Below are 14549 nucleotides of genomic sequence, written 5' to 3'. Positions count from 1 at the left end.
TAGGGAATGAAAGTTAGTCAACCCCTTCAGTAATGGTGGGTTGTTAATAGTGAATAGGTACTGCAGAAAGAATTATTGCTTTAAGGGAAGATACCGAGGGAAAGCAGTGAGCATTGGACCAAGGCTGCAACCTGGCTAGTATCCAACTCCAGGATGCAGGAATCTTTTCCCTACTGGATGATTTAAATTCATCTAGACAGCACAAGGAGTACATTTGCATGATATGGGATAACATAGTTACCCACTGAATCCCTTCCTAGTAAAACTGATAAGATTTAACTAGATGTCCATCTGGGAGGCTGGTAAGTTTGCTTGCTTGCTTGCTTGTGAGTAGGTGTGTTCTGCTCTGCTTCAAAGACACCAGGCTGCTAGCATCAGACAATAAAAACATGAGACTAGTAATAATATTATTAGAAACCATAAAATGAGTAAGAAAAGCTCAAAAATCATATCACAAGTTTAAGGCTTAAAAAATCCAATCCTTTCCATTTGTCTTAATCTCCAAAAGCTCTCTAAAGCAGAGTTTCTCAACTTTGGCAACTTTAAGATGTGTGGACTTCAACTTCCCCACGCTGGCTGGGGAATTCTGGGAGTTGAAGTCCACACATCTTAAAGTTGCCAAAGTTGAGAAACTCTGCTCTAAAGTCATCAGATCTTAGCTGCTCAGCAAAATGTCAGGAGCATTAGTGGCCTAGAGATGTCTGCAAGGAAGGGGAAGCCAGCGGTGACTTGGGAGGAATAAGAGTCAGATTGATGAAAGCAGAGTTGCTTTCTGCCATAGCTGTAAAGTTAGAGTGCAGCTCAGTCAATAACCTGGAGAGCTGTCTGTCCATGTTCGTTCTGCCAAGCTTTTCCCACAGTTTAAATCTACCATAGCAATCCAAGGCTGATGAGATATCAATAAATACACAATGTACAATCAACCATTGAGCTACAACCATTGAAAAGCCTGCTTTTTGGGGAAGGAAAAGACTCACAATTTCTGCCCAGGCCACCAGCTTGTTTGGGAGATGTTGAGTATCTGATTGGCTGCGTGATAATTGGAGAGCTCATTGCTATTGCCTCTTATAATAAATTAAACAATACTCTGTTTCTAACTGATGGGGACAGCACAAGATATTACCAAGTTGTGAAAAAAAAACTTGCTTTGGAGATTAAAATTATGAAAACATTTAATGTGATTGCAAAATTGAATTTTTTGACAACTTGGAACCTGGGGCATATTTTTTCTCTTCCCATCCAGAAGCCATATGAATTTTGACAACTGAATTGAGCTTTTAAACTCATCTCACTTTTTGAGAGTGTGAATAGTACAATTACAGCACTCTTCTACTATTTTATAATTTAAAGAAAAATGTTAACAGATAGCTAGACACTCTACTATGATGAATATCTTCATAAGATTTGTTTCACTTTATTTCTCTTTTCCTCTGTGTAAATTGAAACAAATAATGCATTTCTTTTTCTATTCTTGAGCAAACTGTTTTTAAAAAAAGAAAAAAAATCTCTTCCAGTTTCATCAAACATGTTTTGTGGAATGTTACTGTTAAATATTTTGTTGCTTTTCATTTGTCTGACTCCCTTAATATAGTGTGCAGTTTGTTTTCAAATTATGTGCTCATTTTTCTTTTTTCTTTTTTTGCATAAAAAAGAGTTTTCTGTATTTTGAGATTCTGTGTTTGGTGAGACGCTAATCATCAGAACCACCAAGCCTAAAGAGAACATAGCTGCTTTAATGAATTAACTCATTAAAGCAGCACATGTTTTCAGGATGAAAAAAGACATGGCTTCTTTAAGGAGCAGCAGAGGGGTGTTGTTCTCAAAGAGTTTCAAAAGATTGTTTCCTAATCATTTTTGAGGTATGCACATTCTGACTCAAAATGGTTGTTCAAGATTTGTGCTCCAAAGGTTATCACTTATAATTCAGAAATGGTGTATATAGTCTTGGACTGATTGTTGATCAAAGTTGAACAATTTCAACGAATCTTTAAATGAAAGAGAATCTTTGTTGTCCTATCTGGACAGAAAGACCTTCTTTCCTGCTTTTCATCTTACTCACTATCTACTATGTGTTGTTTATTTATTTATTTCTTAGTCTACAAGGACCCTCTGTACTTGTATGTGAAGATTTAGGTAACTGGAGCAGCTCACCCCCAGATTGTGAAATCATTTCTTGTGGCCTTCCTCCTGTAATTAAAGATGCTGTTGTTACTGGAAACAACTTTACCTTTGGGAACACTGTCACTTATACGTGTAAGGAAGGGTATGTAAATCAGCATTAGATTAGAACTGTAGTGTTGTCACTTGATGAATTGTTGTTAATAATCATGTGGCTTTTTTCTAAATCCACGTTTCTGTATCAACCTAGGGCAGGGTTTCTCAAACTTTGGGCTGTTGCGACTCCCTAAAATGATAAATAAATTTGTGTAATCCTCCATGAACCCAGCTAATGATTCCATTAAGGTTAAAATTGGGCAAGAAAGAACTATACCACTTAATTTTAATAATTCAATTTAAATCTGCATATCACAGGGTTTTTCAAACTTCATGGTCTTGTGTAGGCAACACTGGGGCCAAAGCCCAAAGTGGGCTTTTGACAGCATTCCAGTTTTGCCTATGGAAGCCTGATACTTGGGAATATGGTGCTGCATACAGTGTAGGATGATCGTAAGATATATGTACACAACACAACACATCTGTCCATTTTTCTTGTATGTGTGCAAGAAACACTGTATAATATACAGTGCAGGCTTAAGAATGCATTGGATACTATCTTTTCATAAATTTGACAATTTTACATAGCTTCTCAGGAAAAGAGTCCATGTTAGAAAATAAAATTTTGTAGCTCAATATTGTCTATAGTGACTTAGCAAGGTTTCTAGGAATTCATACTGTAGTTTTTCTCCAGCTTATCTGGAGGGGCCAGGGATAAAACCTGGAATCTTGATTATGCAGAGCAAAGTCTCTGTCACTCAACAATGGTCCTCCTGTTCACCTTGGAAACCCTGGTGAGCACTTTGTGCAGTGCAACAGTAGGGTCTGGGGGGGAATGTCTTTTGTAGTGTGGGCAGGGATAAATGGATATACTCGGCCAAAACATGGAGTTCACTTTATTTTCATATTATTGATCAGCCACTTTTTTGTCAACTAGCAGTTTGTATTTGAATGTTATGCTATAGAAATGCTTTTAGAACTGCATGTTTTGTATCTGGTTGCACACTTTAAAATGTGTGAGAGAACAGATCTGTAATTTATGGTATTTTGAGTGAGCAACCTGAGAAGATTTCAGGTAAGGCTGACCTTCAGAATCTGGTCTACTCTTGTGTCAGTGGAGGAGCGTGGAATCCAGGCATATTCCCATCTGTAGATAAAATCTTCAAAAGTTAACTTTCAGGACAAACTCTGAAATATTGCTTGGTATTAATAATTGACCTCCAGTTTAGAAGGAAAGGTAGAATATAAACCTAATAAATACTTCCCCTTCAACTGGGTAGTGCCATTTGGTTTAGTTTGTAGCTCATCCCTTGGCTTTAATTGCTAAGATAAAATAGTTCCCATCAGAACTGCTTAAACAGGTAGTCCTCATTGAGCAACCACAACTTGGACTGGCAACTTGGTCATTAAGCGAAGCGGCTGTAAGTGAAACCGCAACTGTGCTTATGACCTTACCTCAGCTTTCCTTTGCTTTACAGACCTGCAAAGGTCGTAAATGTGAGGATTGGTAATAAAGTTACTTTTTCATCGCCATCATAACTGGAAACAGTCGCTAAATGAGGCAGTTGCTAAATGAGGACTACCTGTATTGACATGAGAAAACACTAATTTCAGAGCAGCCAAGTGCTGTACCACCTCAGTACCAAGATTTGCTCTGGGAGAGAGAGAAGTAAGAGAAAGGAAAATGTGTAGCTTTGTGTAATGCTGTAAATAGAAACTTTTCTACTCTGTAAAAGATATTAAGGTTGTGCAGCAAACCAGATTCAAAGAGCAAAATGAAACATGAACACACAGCAATTGTTGGGAACACCTTAAAACAGTAATATCTTTTTAGGGCTCGCTCAGTACCTGGGAGAAGACATGCAAGGTTTCAGGTTCGTGACAGATGCTACATGCATGTCACATCTCCTTTGAATCATATTTTGCTCTTTGAACCTGGATCCCTGTACCAAATCTGTAGCATTGCCAAGGTAGCTCTTTGAGAAATTCAGGGGGGAAATCCTCATTATGTATTGAAAAAGTAAGATCTGTGTTACTACAGACTCCTACCTTTGCTCCTATTCAAAAGAATACCCCAAACCTGGATTTCTGATTTGTTTTTTAAATGGACCATTAAACCAGGGAAGTTATTTAACTGAAGCAAGAAAGAAGCAGGCAGGGTTCTAGGAACTAACTTCTCCAGGTGGTGTCTATGAGTTCATTTGCTGAAAAGCAGGAACAAGTGCTTCTTGAAAATCAACTAGAACAGAAAAGTGGCTACATCTTTCCATGTATCTCAGCTTCTAGAAGGGCAAGAGACTAGTTCTTTTTTAAAAGTGGCTTATCCAGTAATCAATTGCCCTCCCCCCCTTGCAAATAGCCATGGTTTGGAACATATATCAGAAAAAATGTATTCCTCTGTAGCCGTCTTCTGCCCTCTTTCCCTCAAAACTGTATCCAGGGAATTTTGTGGGAGCATATATATTGCAGGCCTATGAGAGTATTTTATACCTGCAATTTCTGTTATCTGTAGTACAGCACAGCCAAAGTTCTCCCAGTTCTTTAAAATAACTGAACATTTCCTAATGACATTTATGGGACTTAAAAGTTCTTAGTTAAAGTACTAGACAGTACACTTTAAGAAAACCCGTTGGATCATTTACAACAAAGATGTATTTTCATATACTAGCCAATTATACAACGTCTTTAAAATGTGACTTACCCCCTGTAGTCTATAAGTTAGAAGTTTATTTGTATAAGGCAATAAAAGTTGTCTACTCAGTCCTCACGAATCCATCACTGCTGTTTTTTCTAACCCATAGCTACACATTACTCGGCCCTGACACTGTGGAATGCTTGTCCAGTGGCAAGTGGGGCCTCAGTCAACAACAGTGTGTGGCGGTATCCTGTGACGAACCGCCTCCTGTGGAACATGCTTCTCCAGAGAGTGGTCATCGATTATTTGGCGATATAGCGATCTACTATTGCTCTGATGGGTACAGTCTGGCTGGCAATTCCCAGTTACTTTGCAATTCCCAGGGCAAATGGGCACCCCCTGCAGACAAAGATATTCCTGAGTGCATAGCTGACTTCTGCGAGAGGCCAGTGTCTGTGTCATACAGCATCTTGGAATCTTCAAACAAGGCCAGATTTGCAGCTGGGTCAGTTGTGAGCTTCAAGTGTATGGAAGGTTTTATTTTAAACACTTCTGCTAAAATTGAATGTGTTCGAGGTGGCCAGTGGAACCCTTCTCCTTTGGCTATCCAGTGCATCCCTGTTCGTTGTGGAGAACCAGCAAGCATTGCAAATGGGTATTCAATTGGCACAAATTACAGTTTTGGAGCCATTGTGGCTTATAGCTGTATTAGAGGCTACTATATCAAAGGAGAGAAGAAGAGAACATGTGAAGCAACAGGAACTTGGAGTGGTACGATGCCAACTTGTCATCCTGTGTCCTGTGGTGAGCCACTAAAACTTGCAAATGGAATGATTAAGGTATTGGTACCGTCTTGAACATAAGCAAAATAATGTTTGTGCATTTGGTGGATTCAACATATTGTCTAAAATCCTGAAAGTATTTTAAAAATCCTAAGATCCTGAAAGCTTATTAAAAGTGAGATAATTTTTATAATTATGGGAATGCATTCTTGTTAGGCAAAATCAGAAATGTGGTGCCATATGATAGCTGCAGTACTTTTAGCACTGACACTTACAAATCTGGAAAACTTTTCAGTGACTAAGCAGGCAAGTTTTGCAATAGTGCCAAAAATATTTGGTTGTTCTGCATAAGCACTGAGACAGAACTAAAACTGCATACACATGCACACACATTTTAAAAACAGCATGTACATTTCATGTCTATCAAGACTTTGTAAACTAACATATTTCATAAATCGCATGCAGAAAGCCTAGATTCTGTCATTTTTTAAAGTGAGGGATAAGTTAGCTATTGTTCTGTAAAATCAGATTATTAAGATTTTGATGGTATATCATTTTATCAGCTATAACATTTTATCCATTTTACAGAATATAACAGGACGTTTCTTTGGAAGTGAAGTGAGATACCAGTGTGATGAAGGTTACCAGTTGATTGGAAGTGAAAGGTTATTTTGCCAATCAAATCGTCAATGGTACAGTGAAGCACCACCTTCTTGTGTGATCCTCAATTGTGGAGAACCACCTACTTTCCAGCATGGATTCAGCAAGGGAAAAAAATTTGAAGTGGGAGCCAAAGTCACTTTTTTTTGTGATGAAGGCTATGAATTGATTGGAGATGTTTCTTGGACCTGTCAGAAGTCTGGAATGTGGAACAAAAAACAAAGCCCCCACTGTGTCCCAACTAAGTGTCCAGAGCCACCATTAACTGAGAATCAACTTGTCTTGAAGGAGATGGCTGATCAAGTAGGGGTAGTACAGTTGTCATGCAGAGAGGGCTTTATTTTGTATGGTGCTTCCATCCTGAAATGTTTGTCATCCCAACAGTGGAATGACTCTTTTCCTGTCTGCAAAATGGTACTCTGTCGTAGACCTCCTTATATTCCTTTTGGGGACCCTGTGGTGTCTTCCCTGCATTTTGGTAGCACAGTGAGCTATACATGCATGGATGGATTTTTGCTGAAGGGAACATCTACCATTATTTGCCAAGCAAATGGTACATGGAGTTCTCCACTCCCAGAATGCATTCCAGTAGAATGCCCACAGCCAGAAGAAATTCAGAATGGTATTGTAGATGTGCAAGGACTTACCTATCTCAGCACGGCACTGTATAATTGTAAACCAGGTTTTGAGTTGATAGGAAACATGACAATTCTTTGTGGAGAAGATGGACGATGGCTGGGAGGAAAGCCTTCTTGCAAACCTATTGAATGCTCCAGACCCAGGGAGATTAAGAATGGCCGATATTCATACATTGATCTATACTACAGACAGACAGTTACCTACTCATGTGACAGAGGATTCCAGCTTGAGGGGCAGAGAGTTCTAACCTGCCTGGAAACAAGGGAATGGGATGCAGGGGCTCCATCTTGTAGAGCAATTAACTGTGATCCTCCCCAGCCTATTGAGAACGGGTTTGTAGAAGGTGCAGATTACAGCTATGGTGCCCTGGTTATATACAGCTGTATTCCAGGATTCCAGCTTTCTGGTCTTGCTATGCAGATCTGTGAGGAATCAGGATGGTCTAGTGTTAGTCCAGTATGTCTACTAACAGACTGTGGCCTTCCTCCCCATATAGACTTTGGTGGGTATGTAACAATCAGCAGTGAAGAAAAGCATCTTGGCCAAGAAGATATATTGGAAGAGAGCTTCCTTATTACTAGCCAATCTCATTTATCTCAGAAAGACACACAACATTCCTCAAAAGCCATTAATAGTTTACCACTATCGGGCTATTTATATGGGACTACAGTATTGTATAGTTGCTATTCTGGCTATGAACTCTTAGGAAATTCCATTCTAGCTTGCCAAGAAGATGGAATGTGGAATGGTAGTGCTCCTATCTGCCTTTCCATTCAATGTGAATTACCACTGTTTCCAGAAAATGGCTTTGTACATTTTACAGAGAACACTATGGGTAGTACAGTGAAATATACTTGTAAGCCAGGGTATAAGCTGATTGGATCAGATACAAGACATTGTATGTCTAATAGGCAGTGGAGTGATTCAGCACCAACCTGTGAGATAATATCATGTGCAGTGCCTGGCAGACCCATGAATGGCATAGTAAAAGGAGAATCCTACACATATGGCAGTGTTGTCCAGTATGATTGTGATCATGGGTTTCAGATAAATGGTTCAGCTAAGAGAACCTGCCAGTCTGATCAAAAATGGGATGGAAATGAGCCATTATGCATTCCCATTTCCTGTAGCCAAGCTCCCTATTTAGAGAATGGTGAAGTGAGTGGAGAAGAATATACATTCCAAAACTATATTAAATACAGCTGCAAAGAAGGTTTCCTGTTGGAAGGGGATCGGAAGAGAGTCTGTCTTGCAGATGGAAATTGGAATGGGAGCACTCCAGTGTGTAGGCTAGTCCAATGTTCTGAACCAGTGAAACTTGTTCACGGGCAGATAATTGGATCAGAATTTGGCGTTGGAAAGAGAATTAAGTATTTCTGTGATGAAGGGTATATATTGCGTGGTACACTCTTACGTACCTGTCAAGCTAATGGTACATGGGATAAAGAACCTCCATTCTGTGAACCTGTCAACTGTGGGCCTCCTGAGGACATCTCTCATGGTCTCCTGAATGGTTCTGTCTTTAGTTATGGGGAATATGTAGAGTATGTTTGCTTCCCTGGTTATGAGTTGCAGGGTAATCCAGTGAGGCAATGTCAGTCCAATGGTTTATGGAGTGGAAGACCCTCTTCTTGCCTACCTTGTGAATGCCCTGTACCGACCATTCAGAATGGGATAGTTATAGGTAACCATTTTGGCTGTGGCAAGAAGATAGAATTTCAATGCCTAGATGGTTTCAAACTGCTAGGACCTTCAGAAATCACTTGTGAAGCTATTGGCAGATGGAGTTCTGGCCTTCCACACTGTGGGCTGATTTCATGTGGCCCTCCACCCATGATTCCCAATGCGTTTATCAATGGGGGCAGCTCTGTGGATCAAAACACCATAATTTATAATTGTGAAATGGGTTATGTGATGCAAAGAAGCTCGGAATTGACATGTACAGAAACAGGGGTCTGGAGTAGACCATACCCAAATTGCACATTACTGACCTGTGGACCACCACCTTTTGTGCCTCATGCAGTTGCTTTTGGAGAATCACAAGACTATGGAAGTAAAGTTCAATACAGGTAAGAAGTGTTGATAGTCCCACATTAATTACATATGTATACTTAAGAGTTTCACAGAGATCTAGAGTTCTCTAAGAATGCTTACAAATGTGAAATAATTTCTGAATTAAACTGACAGGAGTTCCCCACCATTAGTTAGGAATTATACACCTAAGCATGTTGTCCTCAAATTGTATTGCACTAATTGGCTTTTGAACCACTGGTACCAATAGGATGCCATTCTTCAGAGTGCTATCCAAAACAGAAGAGAAGCACAGCCAAAGGAAGCTTAGCAGTACTCATTCCAGCTGAAAGATGGAAGTTTCTATCAATGGTGTAGTCAATCTGTTATCATCCTATAGGCTAATTATCAGAGTTATCAGTCATATTAATTGTCAGGAACCCTCTGTAACGTTTGCCTATCCTAAACACACTCAGGCTCACAAGCAATAGCTTGAAACAAATCTGGTTTATTTAGGAATAGTGTGCAAGTACAAAGAAAGCTGAGAATGAGCAGAAGCGTGCCAAATACAAACTAAAAACCCTTGGTGCGAAAGTAAGCCCTCCCCCCTTACAACCGTTTCAAGTTCCCCATCCCAGGTGCCCCTAACGAGTTCAGCTAATCAACGGGTAAAAAGTCCTTGAACACCCACGATAACCCAAACACATTCCATCCCCAAGAAAACAGACAGACAGCCTGGTACAAGGTCTCCCAGCAGCTCCCTCCCAACTGGAACGCACGTCAGCACCATGGCATGCGAAACGTTACGATGTAAATCAAACATCGCAACGGCGAACATGACACCCTCCTTTTGTGGTGACTATTACCAAGCTTGTTCTTCCACCACATAAACATTTGCGGGAGTAGGTCCCTGAAGTTCTTTTGAACTGAAATTGCCAGTTGATGCATCTCAGGGCACATAACTAAAGGTGAAGAATGATTAACACGGAACAATAACAGTTCATACAGGTGACAAAAAGTGTACCTTGTTTCAGGTGTCTGGAGGGTTATGTGATGGAGACAGAAGTGGATATATGCACCTGTCAGGAAGATGGGCACTGGTTCCCTAACATATCCTGTTGCCCCAGAAAATGTCCCATGCCACCAAATATAACCAATATTATCATTATTGGAACTGAATTTACTGTGAATAAAAGCATTACCTTATCATGTCCAGAAGGCTATCTTTTGATTGGTACCAACACTTCCATATGCCAGGTAAATATGTTTTCCCAATCTGCTTTGTTTTGGTTTAAATAGCCGTCTTATAGTCATATATCAATGTTGCTGACTGCATGTGTCTGCCCAGTAGTGTTCTGTTTATTACAAAGAGCAACCCCAAAACTGTTCTCAAAATAGTTCTGCCAATAAGGGAAAAGCTGGATTGTCCACAACTATTATTTTACAAGTACTTGCAGGATATTTTGAAACGTCTCTTCAGCCAGTTAAAAATCAAGAACACTCAGAAGGTCAGATCCCTCTGATTGTTCGTTCAATATCAAAGATCATATTTACCATAAAATAGATGTCATTTGTTATTTTGTTTTGAGGTAAAATTGGTTTAAATTGTATGGTCCTACCCCCAGTGATTTTTTTTAAGTGCATTTGTCTGGCAATGCATTTCATCCTGTGTAATGATTCTGCAGTATCAACAAATCTGTGATTATCAGGTTGATTATTTAGGATGGAATGACCCAGGCTTCAGAATGTTTAGAACAAAATAGTATACAATTCAATAATTTAGAAGAAAACCTTGCTTTAATGTTTGCTGACTAGTTCTTTCTATGATCTGATAATTGCAGTGGTTTCCAAAAATAATTCATCTCAATAATAACCTTGTGTGAAATAACCTTGTTCTGCTAAATATGTATGCTATCCAAAAAAGCAGAGATCATACTTCCCTTTGTATTAATCTACTGTAAATCTTTGACCCCTGTACATACTGTGCTGCATGTGCAAATTTCCTGAAATCCCTCAAAGCTTTTGCAGATATTCTTGCATGCACTCCTACAGATGATACAATTCTGCATTCTTTCACTTTTCCAAACGGATCAGTGCACTTTCAGGTGAAGTAACATACAAGTGATAGGCAGCAAATAAATGTCATACTACATAGCCTATAGGAAATCACTAGCTGGAGTACTGTTTGACGTTACAAGCAAGTTATGAAATGTAGCGGGGTGTGGATGTGCTATGTGTTTCTTGTCCGCCCATAGGGTACTAAAGTAGCAGGGATGCTGGTCTTCACAAAAGGAAAATAAGGTGTTCCGTAGAATTACAAGGAGTTTGCTTTCTCTATTGTTCTTATTGGTGTTAGTTTTTTTATTCTGCCTTTATTTTGTACAACTCAAGGTGAGGTGCCCAGTGCTCCCACCTCCTGTTTTCTCCCCAACAACAACAGCCCTACAAGAGAGTATAACTGGCCAAAGTTATCCAGCTGGCTTTCATGCCTAAGGGACGACCAGAACTTGTGGTCTCATGGTTCTTAGTCCAGCACTGTAACCTCTACACTAAACAGGCTCTTTTATATCTTCTTTAACCTGTTTGTAGTTCTTTTTATTGCTTAGCAAAGCCTGAAGATGCTTTTCCCTTCTTTCAGCATGATGGGACCTGGGTACCATTATTTTCAAATGAGATATGCACTCCTGTCTCCTGTGGAAAACCTGAAGCTCCAGAACACGGGATTGTGATTAGCAGCCAATACAGTTACAGTGATGTTGCTCTTTATAAATGCGACTTGGGTTACGAGTTAGAAGTAAGTCTATTGAATATTTTCTAGTCTGCTCATTTGTATACGATCCATGCGATAGCAGGTAAGTTTTCAATCAGGAAAAAGTTAAATCATCTCCTTTTCACTACTCACTTTTTCTTAAGATAACTTCTTCCATTCTTGGGTAGAAAACCTGAAAATAAAATACAAATACGTTACATGATTATGAAGGGTGCATGTAGGCTTTACTTGCTGCTTGTCTCACTAATGAAAAAGATTAGCCTATATTAAAGAAATAATGCAAAAAAAGCTGATATACTATATGCGCACTGCATTTACAGTCAACATGAATGAAACTCCTTCAGGAGAACACTGTTCATGTTGGTGCATTATTTAAAATGCTCAGGCATTGTTGCTCATGTTCAAAAGTTGTGGGATCTGGAGGTCCAAGGAAGTGTTTAGCCTTGATCATAATATATAACAGTATGGTCCTGTATTTTCTATTGTGCTTCCATTGGTTTGTCATTCCTTAATTTTAATGGAATTCGTTTTATTAAATGAAATCATAGTCCATCTTAAAGAGAGCAAAATGGAGATTACATGATTAGTAAATTCAGGAGTCATGGATGCTAGTCATGAAGGATCCATTTTCTAGCCAAAGAAACAGCAACCCAATGTTACATACTTGCCTGAACAGTGCTAAATCAGTATTATTGCATAGAAATCTACCACTTTAGTTAATTCTGTCAAAGCAGTTGCTTGCATGAAGCCTTCCAGTATGAGCAGTGGAGGTTATCAGATTCTTAGCATCTAAACATCTATTCATAAAATTGTGTCTAAAGCATATTGCTTTAAAATACCATACTAAAAATAGCAGAGAATCGCATTGCATTTTGAAATTTGTCACAATTACCTGTGGTCAGCTGGCCCCTTTTTCAGTAAAAGAAATTAAGAGAATACCATAGGAAGAATGAAGATCAAGTTGAAATAATTGTATTTCTCACATACAAATGTAATTCCATCATTTATTTATATGTATATTGCAATGTTCCCCTCACCTTTCTATCCAAGGACAGCAAAGTGGCAAGTAGTATCAAAATAACACAGTAATAAAATTATCATTGCATCATGGTGTCTTTAAAAAAAGTAATATAGCAATAGGGTAGGGACACCATTTCCTGCCAACACAAATGAAAAACCGTGCCCAGTAAAGCAACAGAAATTTAGCTTGCATTTATCCTTTAAAATTATTTTTGTTTATTATGAGAAGTGGCTTCAGGAGGGAAGAGATCCAGCCTTACATAGAAGCCCAACTAAGAGAAAAATGAATATTCTATTCTCCTCAAATGTTGGCTTCTTCTTTTTATTAAATCATGCAGAATGTAAAACAAAGGCAGATCTATTTTTCAAAGAGTGTGAGGGTATGACAAAATGATGGATATATCATGGTGTTTTCTAAATCATTCTCTTGTCTGATAGGGTGATGCAGAACGCATCTGTCAAGGAGATAAATTATGGAGTGGAGTAACACCAGTGTGTAAAAGTAAGCTATGCAGTCATTTATTTTCTCTCAGGCTTAGCTTGAAGGTAATTTAAAGAAAGATAGAAATACACCCTATATTTGTTGATTTTGCCTGCGGAAGCTGAACAGTGTTTAACAGTATTTAAAATATCACTTGTTTCTATGAGAATGATATAATAATAATAATAATAATAATAATAATAATAATAATAATAATAATACTTGTTTGCTGCCTGACTCTCAACAACTCTGGGCAGATAATTAATAATCATATTTATTTTACTTTCATACTGCCTAATTATCAAAGTTTTCATATTGGTGTATTATCCATTATAATACTTCAAGAGTGTCTAATTATTATTTAACTCTAACCATTAAATAATATGTTTAGAAATTCCATTTTGCAAATCTCAGCCTTTAGTAATCAGTTTTTAATGAATCACCTTATCCAGAACTTTGCTATAACATATAGTGAAATGCATATATAAAGCTTCCTTTTTTGTCCCTTATAATATAAAGTTTACATTTTCCACCAATCATAATAGAAGTCATTGAATGGAGATAGCAATACTGTACTCAGGATTAGGACCAGGAATAGGAAACCAGCTGTAAAAAAAATCTACTTGTTTGTTTATTAAGTTCCTCCTTACAATTCCTATAGTTGTGGATAACAATTAATGTCTGATTTTTATTTTTATTTTGTGTTAACTTGCCTGAGTCTAAGCTATCAAAATATATTAAAATAGCATTTAATTATAGAGACTGTAATTAATCCATGACCATCCCTCCAGGCATTAGTGAACATTTTTCATCCTTCAGCCTGACACATATGGTGCTGAGTAAAATACATTTTTCCATTATCTTGAATGAGGAGGTACATTTGAAGAGGATTGTATTATACTGCCTCCTGTCCAATCCAGTGTGTAGGTTATGTTTTTAGCAATTACAGGTAGTCTTTGCTTAACAACTGCCATGTTTAGTAACTGTTCAAAGTTACAGTGGTGCTGAAAAAGTAACTTTATGACTGGTCCTCACACTTCTAACTGTCACAGTGTCCCCGTGGTCACATGATCGAGATTCAGGTGCTTCACAACTAACAGCCATTTATGACCATCACAGTGCCCTGCAGTCACTTCCTATTCCTGGTCCTGATCCTGAGTACAGTACCGCTGTCTACATTCAATCACCATTTGCAGGCTTCACAACCAGCTTCTGACAAGCAGAGTCAATGGAGAAACCATTGTTGCAGTTACATGATGTCTTGCTTAATGACTTGCGGAGACTTGCTTAACAACCAAATGGGAAGTGATGTAAGTCCGTCGCAGTCATGTGATGTCT

At 38.5% G+C, this 14549-nt stretch overlaps 1 protein-coding gene across 1 annotated transcript in view; it reads left to right on the top strand.

Moving 5' to 3' along the window:
- The window catches only part of SVEP1 (sushi, von Willebrand factor type A, EGF and pentraxin domain containing 1), a 131403-nt gene that overhangs the window by 93309 nt on the left and 23545 nt on the right, over nt 1–14549 (top strand). The window contains exons 36-41 of the mRNA XM_063294984.1: nt 2096–2263; nt 5016–5688; nt 6220–8999; nt 9975–10197; nt 11579–11734; nt 13169–13232. Of these exons, the coding sequence (XP_063151054.1) occupies nt 2096–2263; nt 5016–5688; nt 6220–8999; nt 9975–10197; nt 11579–11734; nt 13169–13232 (4064 nt within the window). The remainder of the gene's footprint in view (nt 1–2095; nt 2264–5015; nt 5689–6219; nt 9000–9974; nt 10198–11578; nt 11735–13168; nt 13233–14549) is intronic.

Source organism: Candoia aspera, chromosome 2 (assembly GCF_035149785.1).
Source record: "Candoia aspera isolate rCanAsp1 chromosome 2, rCanAsp1.hap2, whole genome shotgun sequence".
Classification (NCBI taxonomy): Eukaryota; Metazoa; Chordata; class Lepidosauria; order Squamata; family Boidae; genus Candoia; species Candoia aspera.
This window is presented reverse-complemented; position numbering and strand designations above follow the sequence as displayed.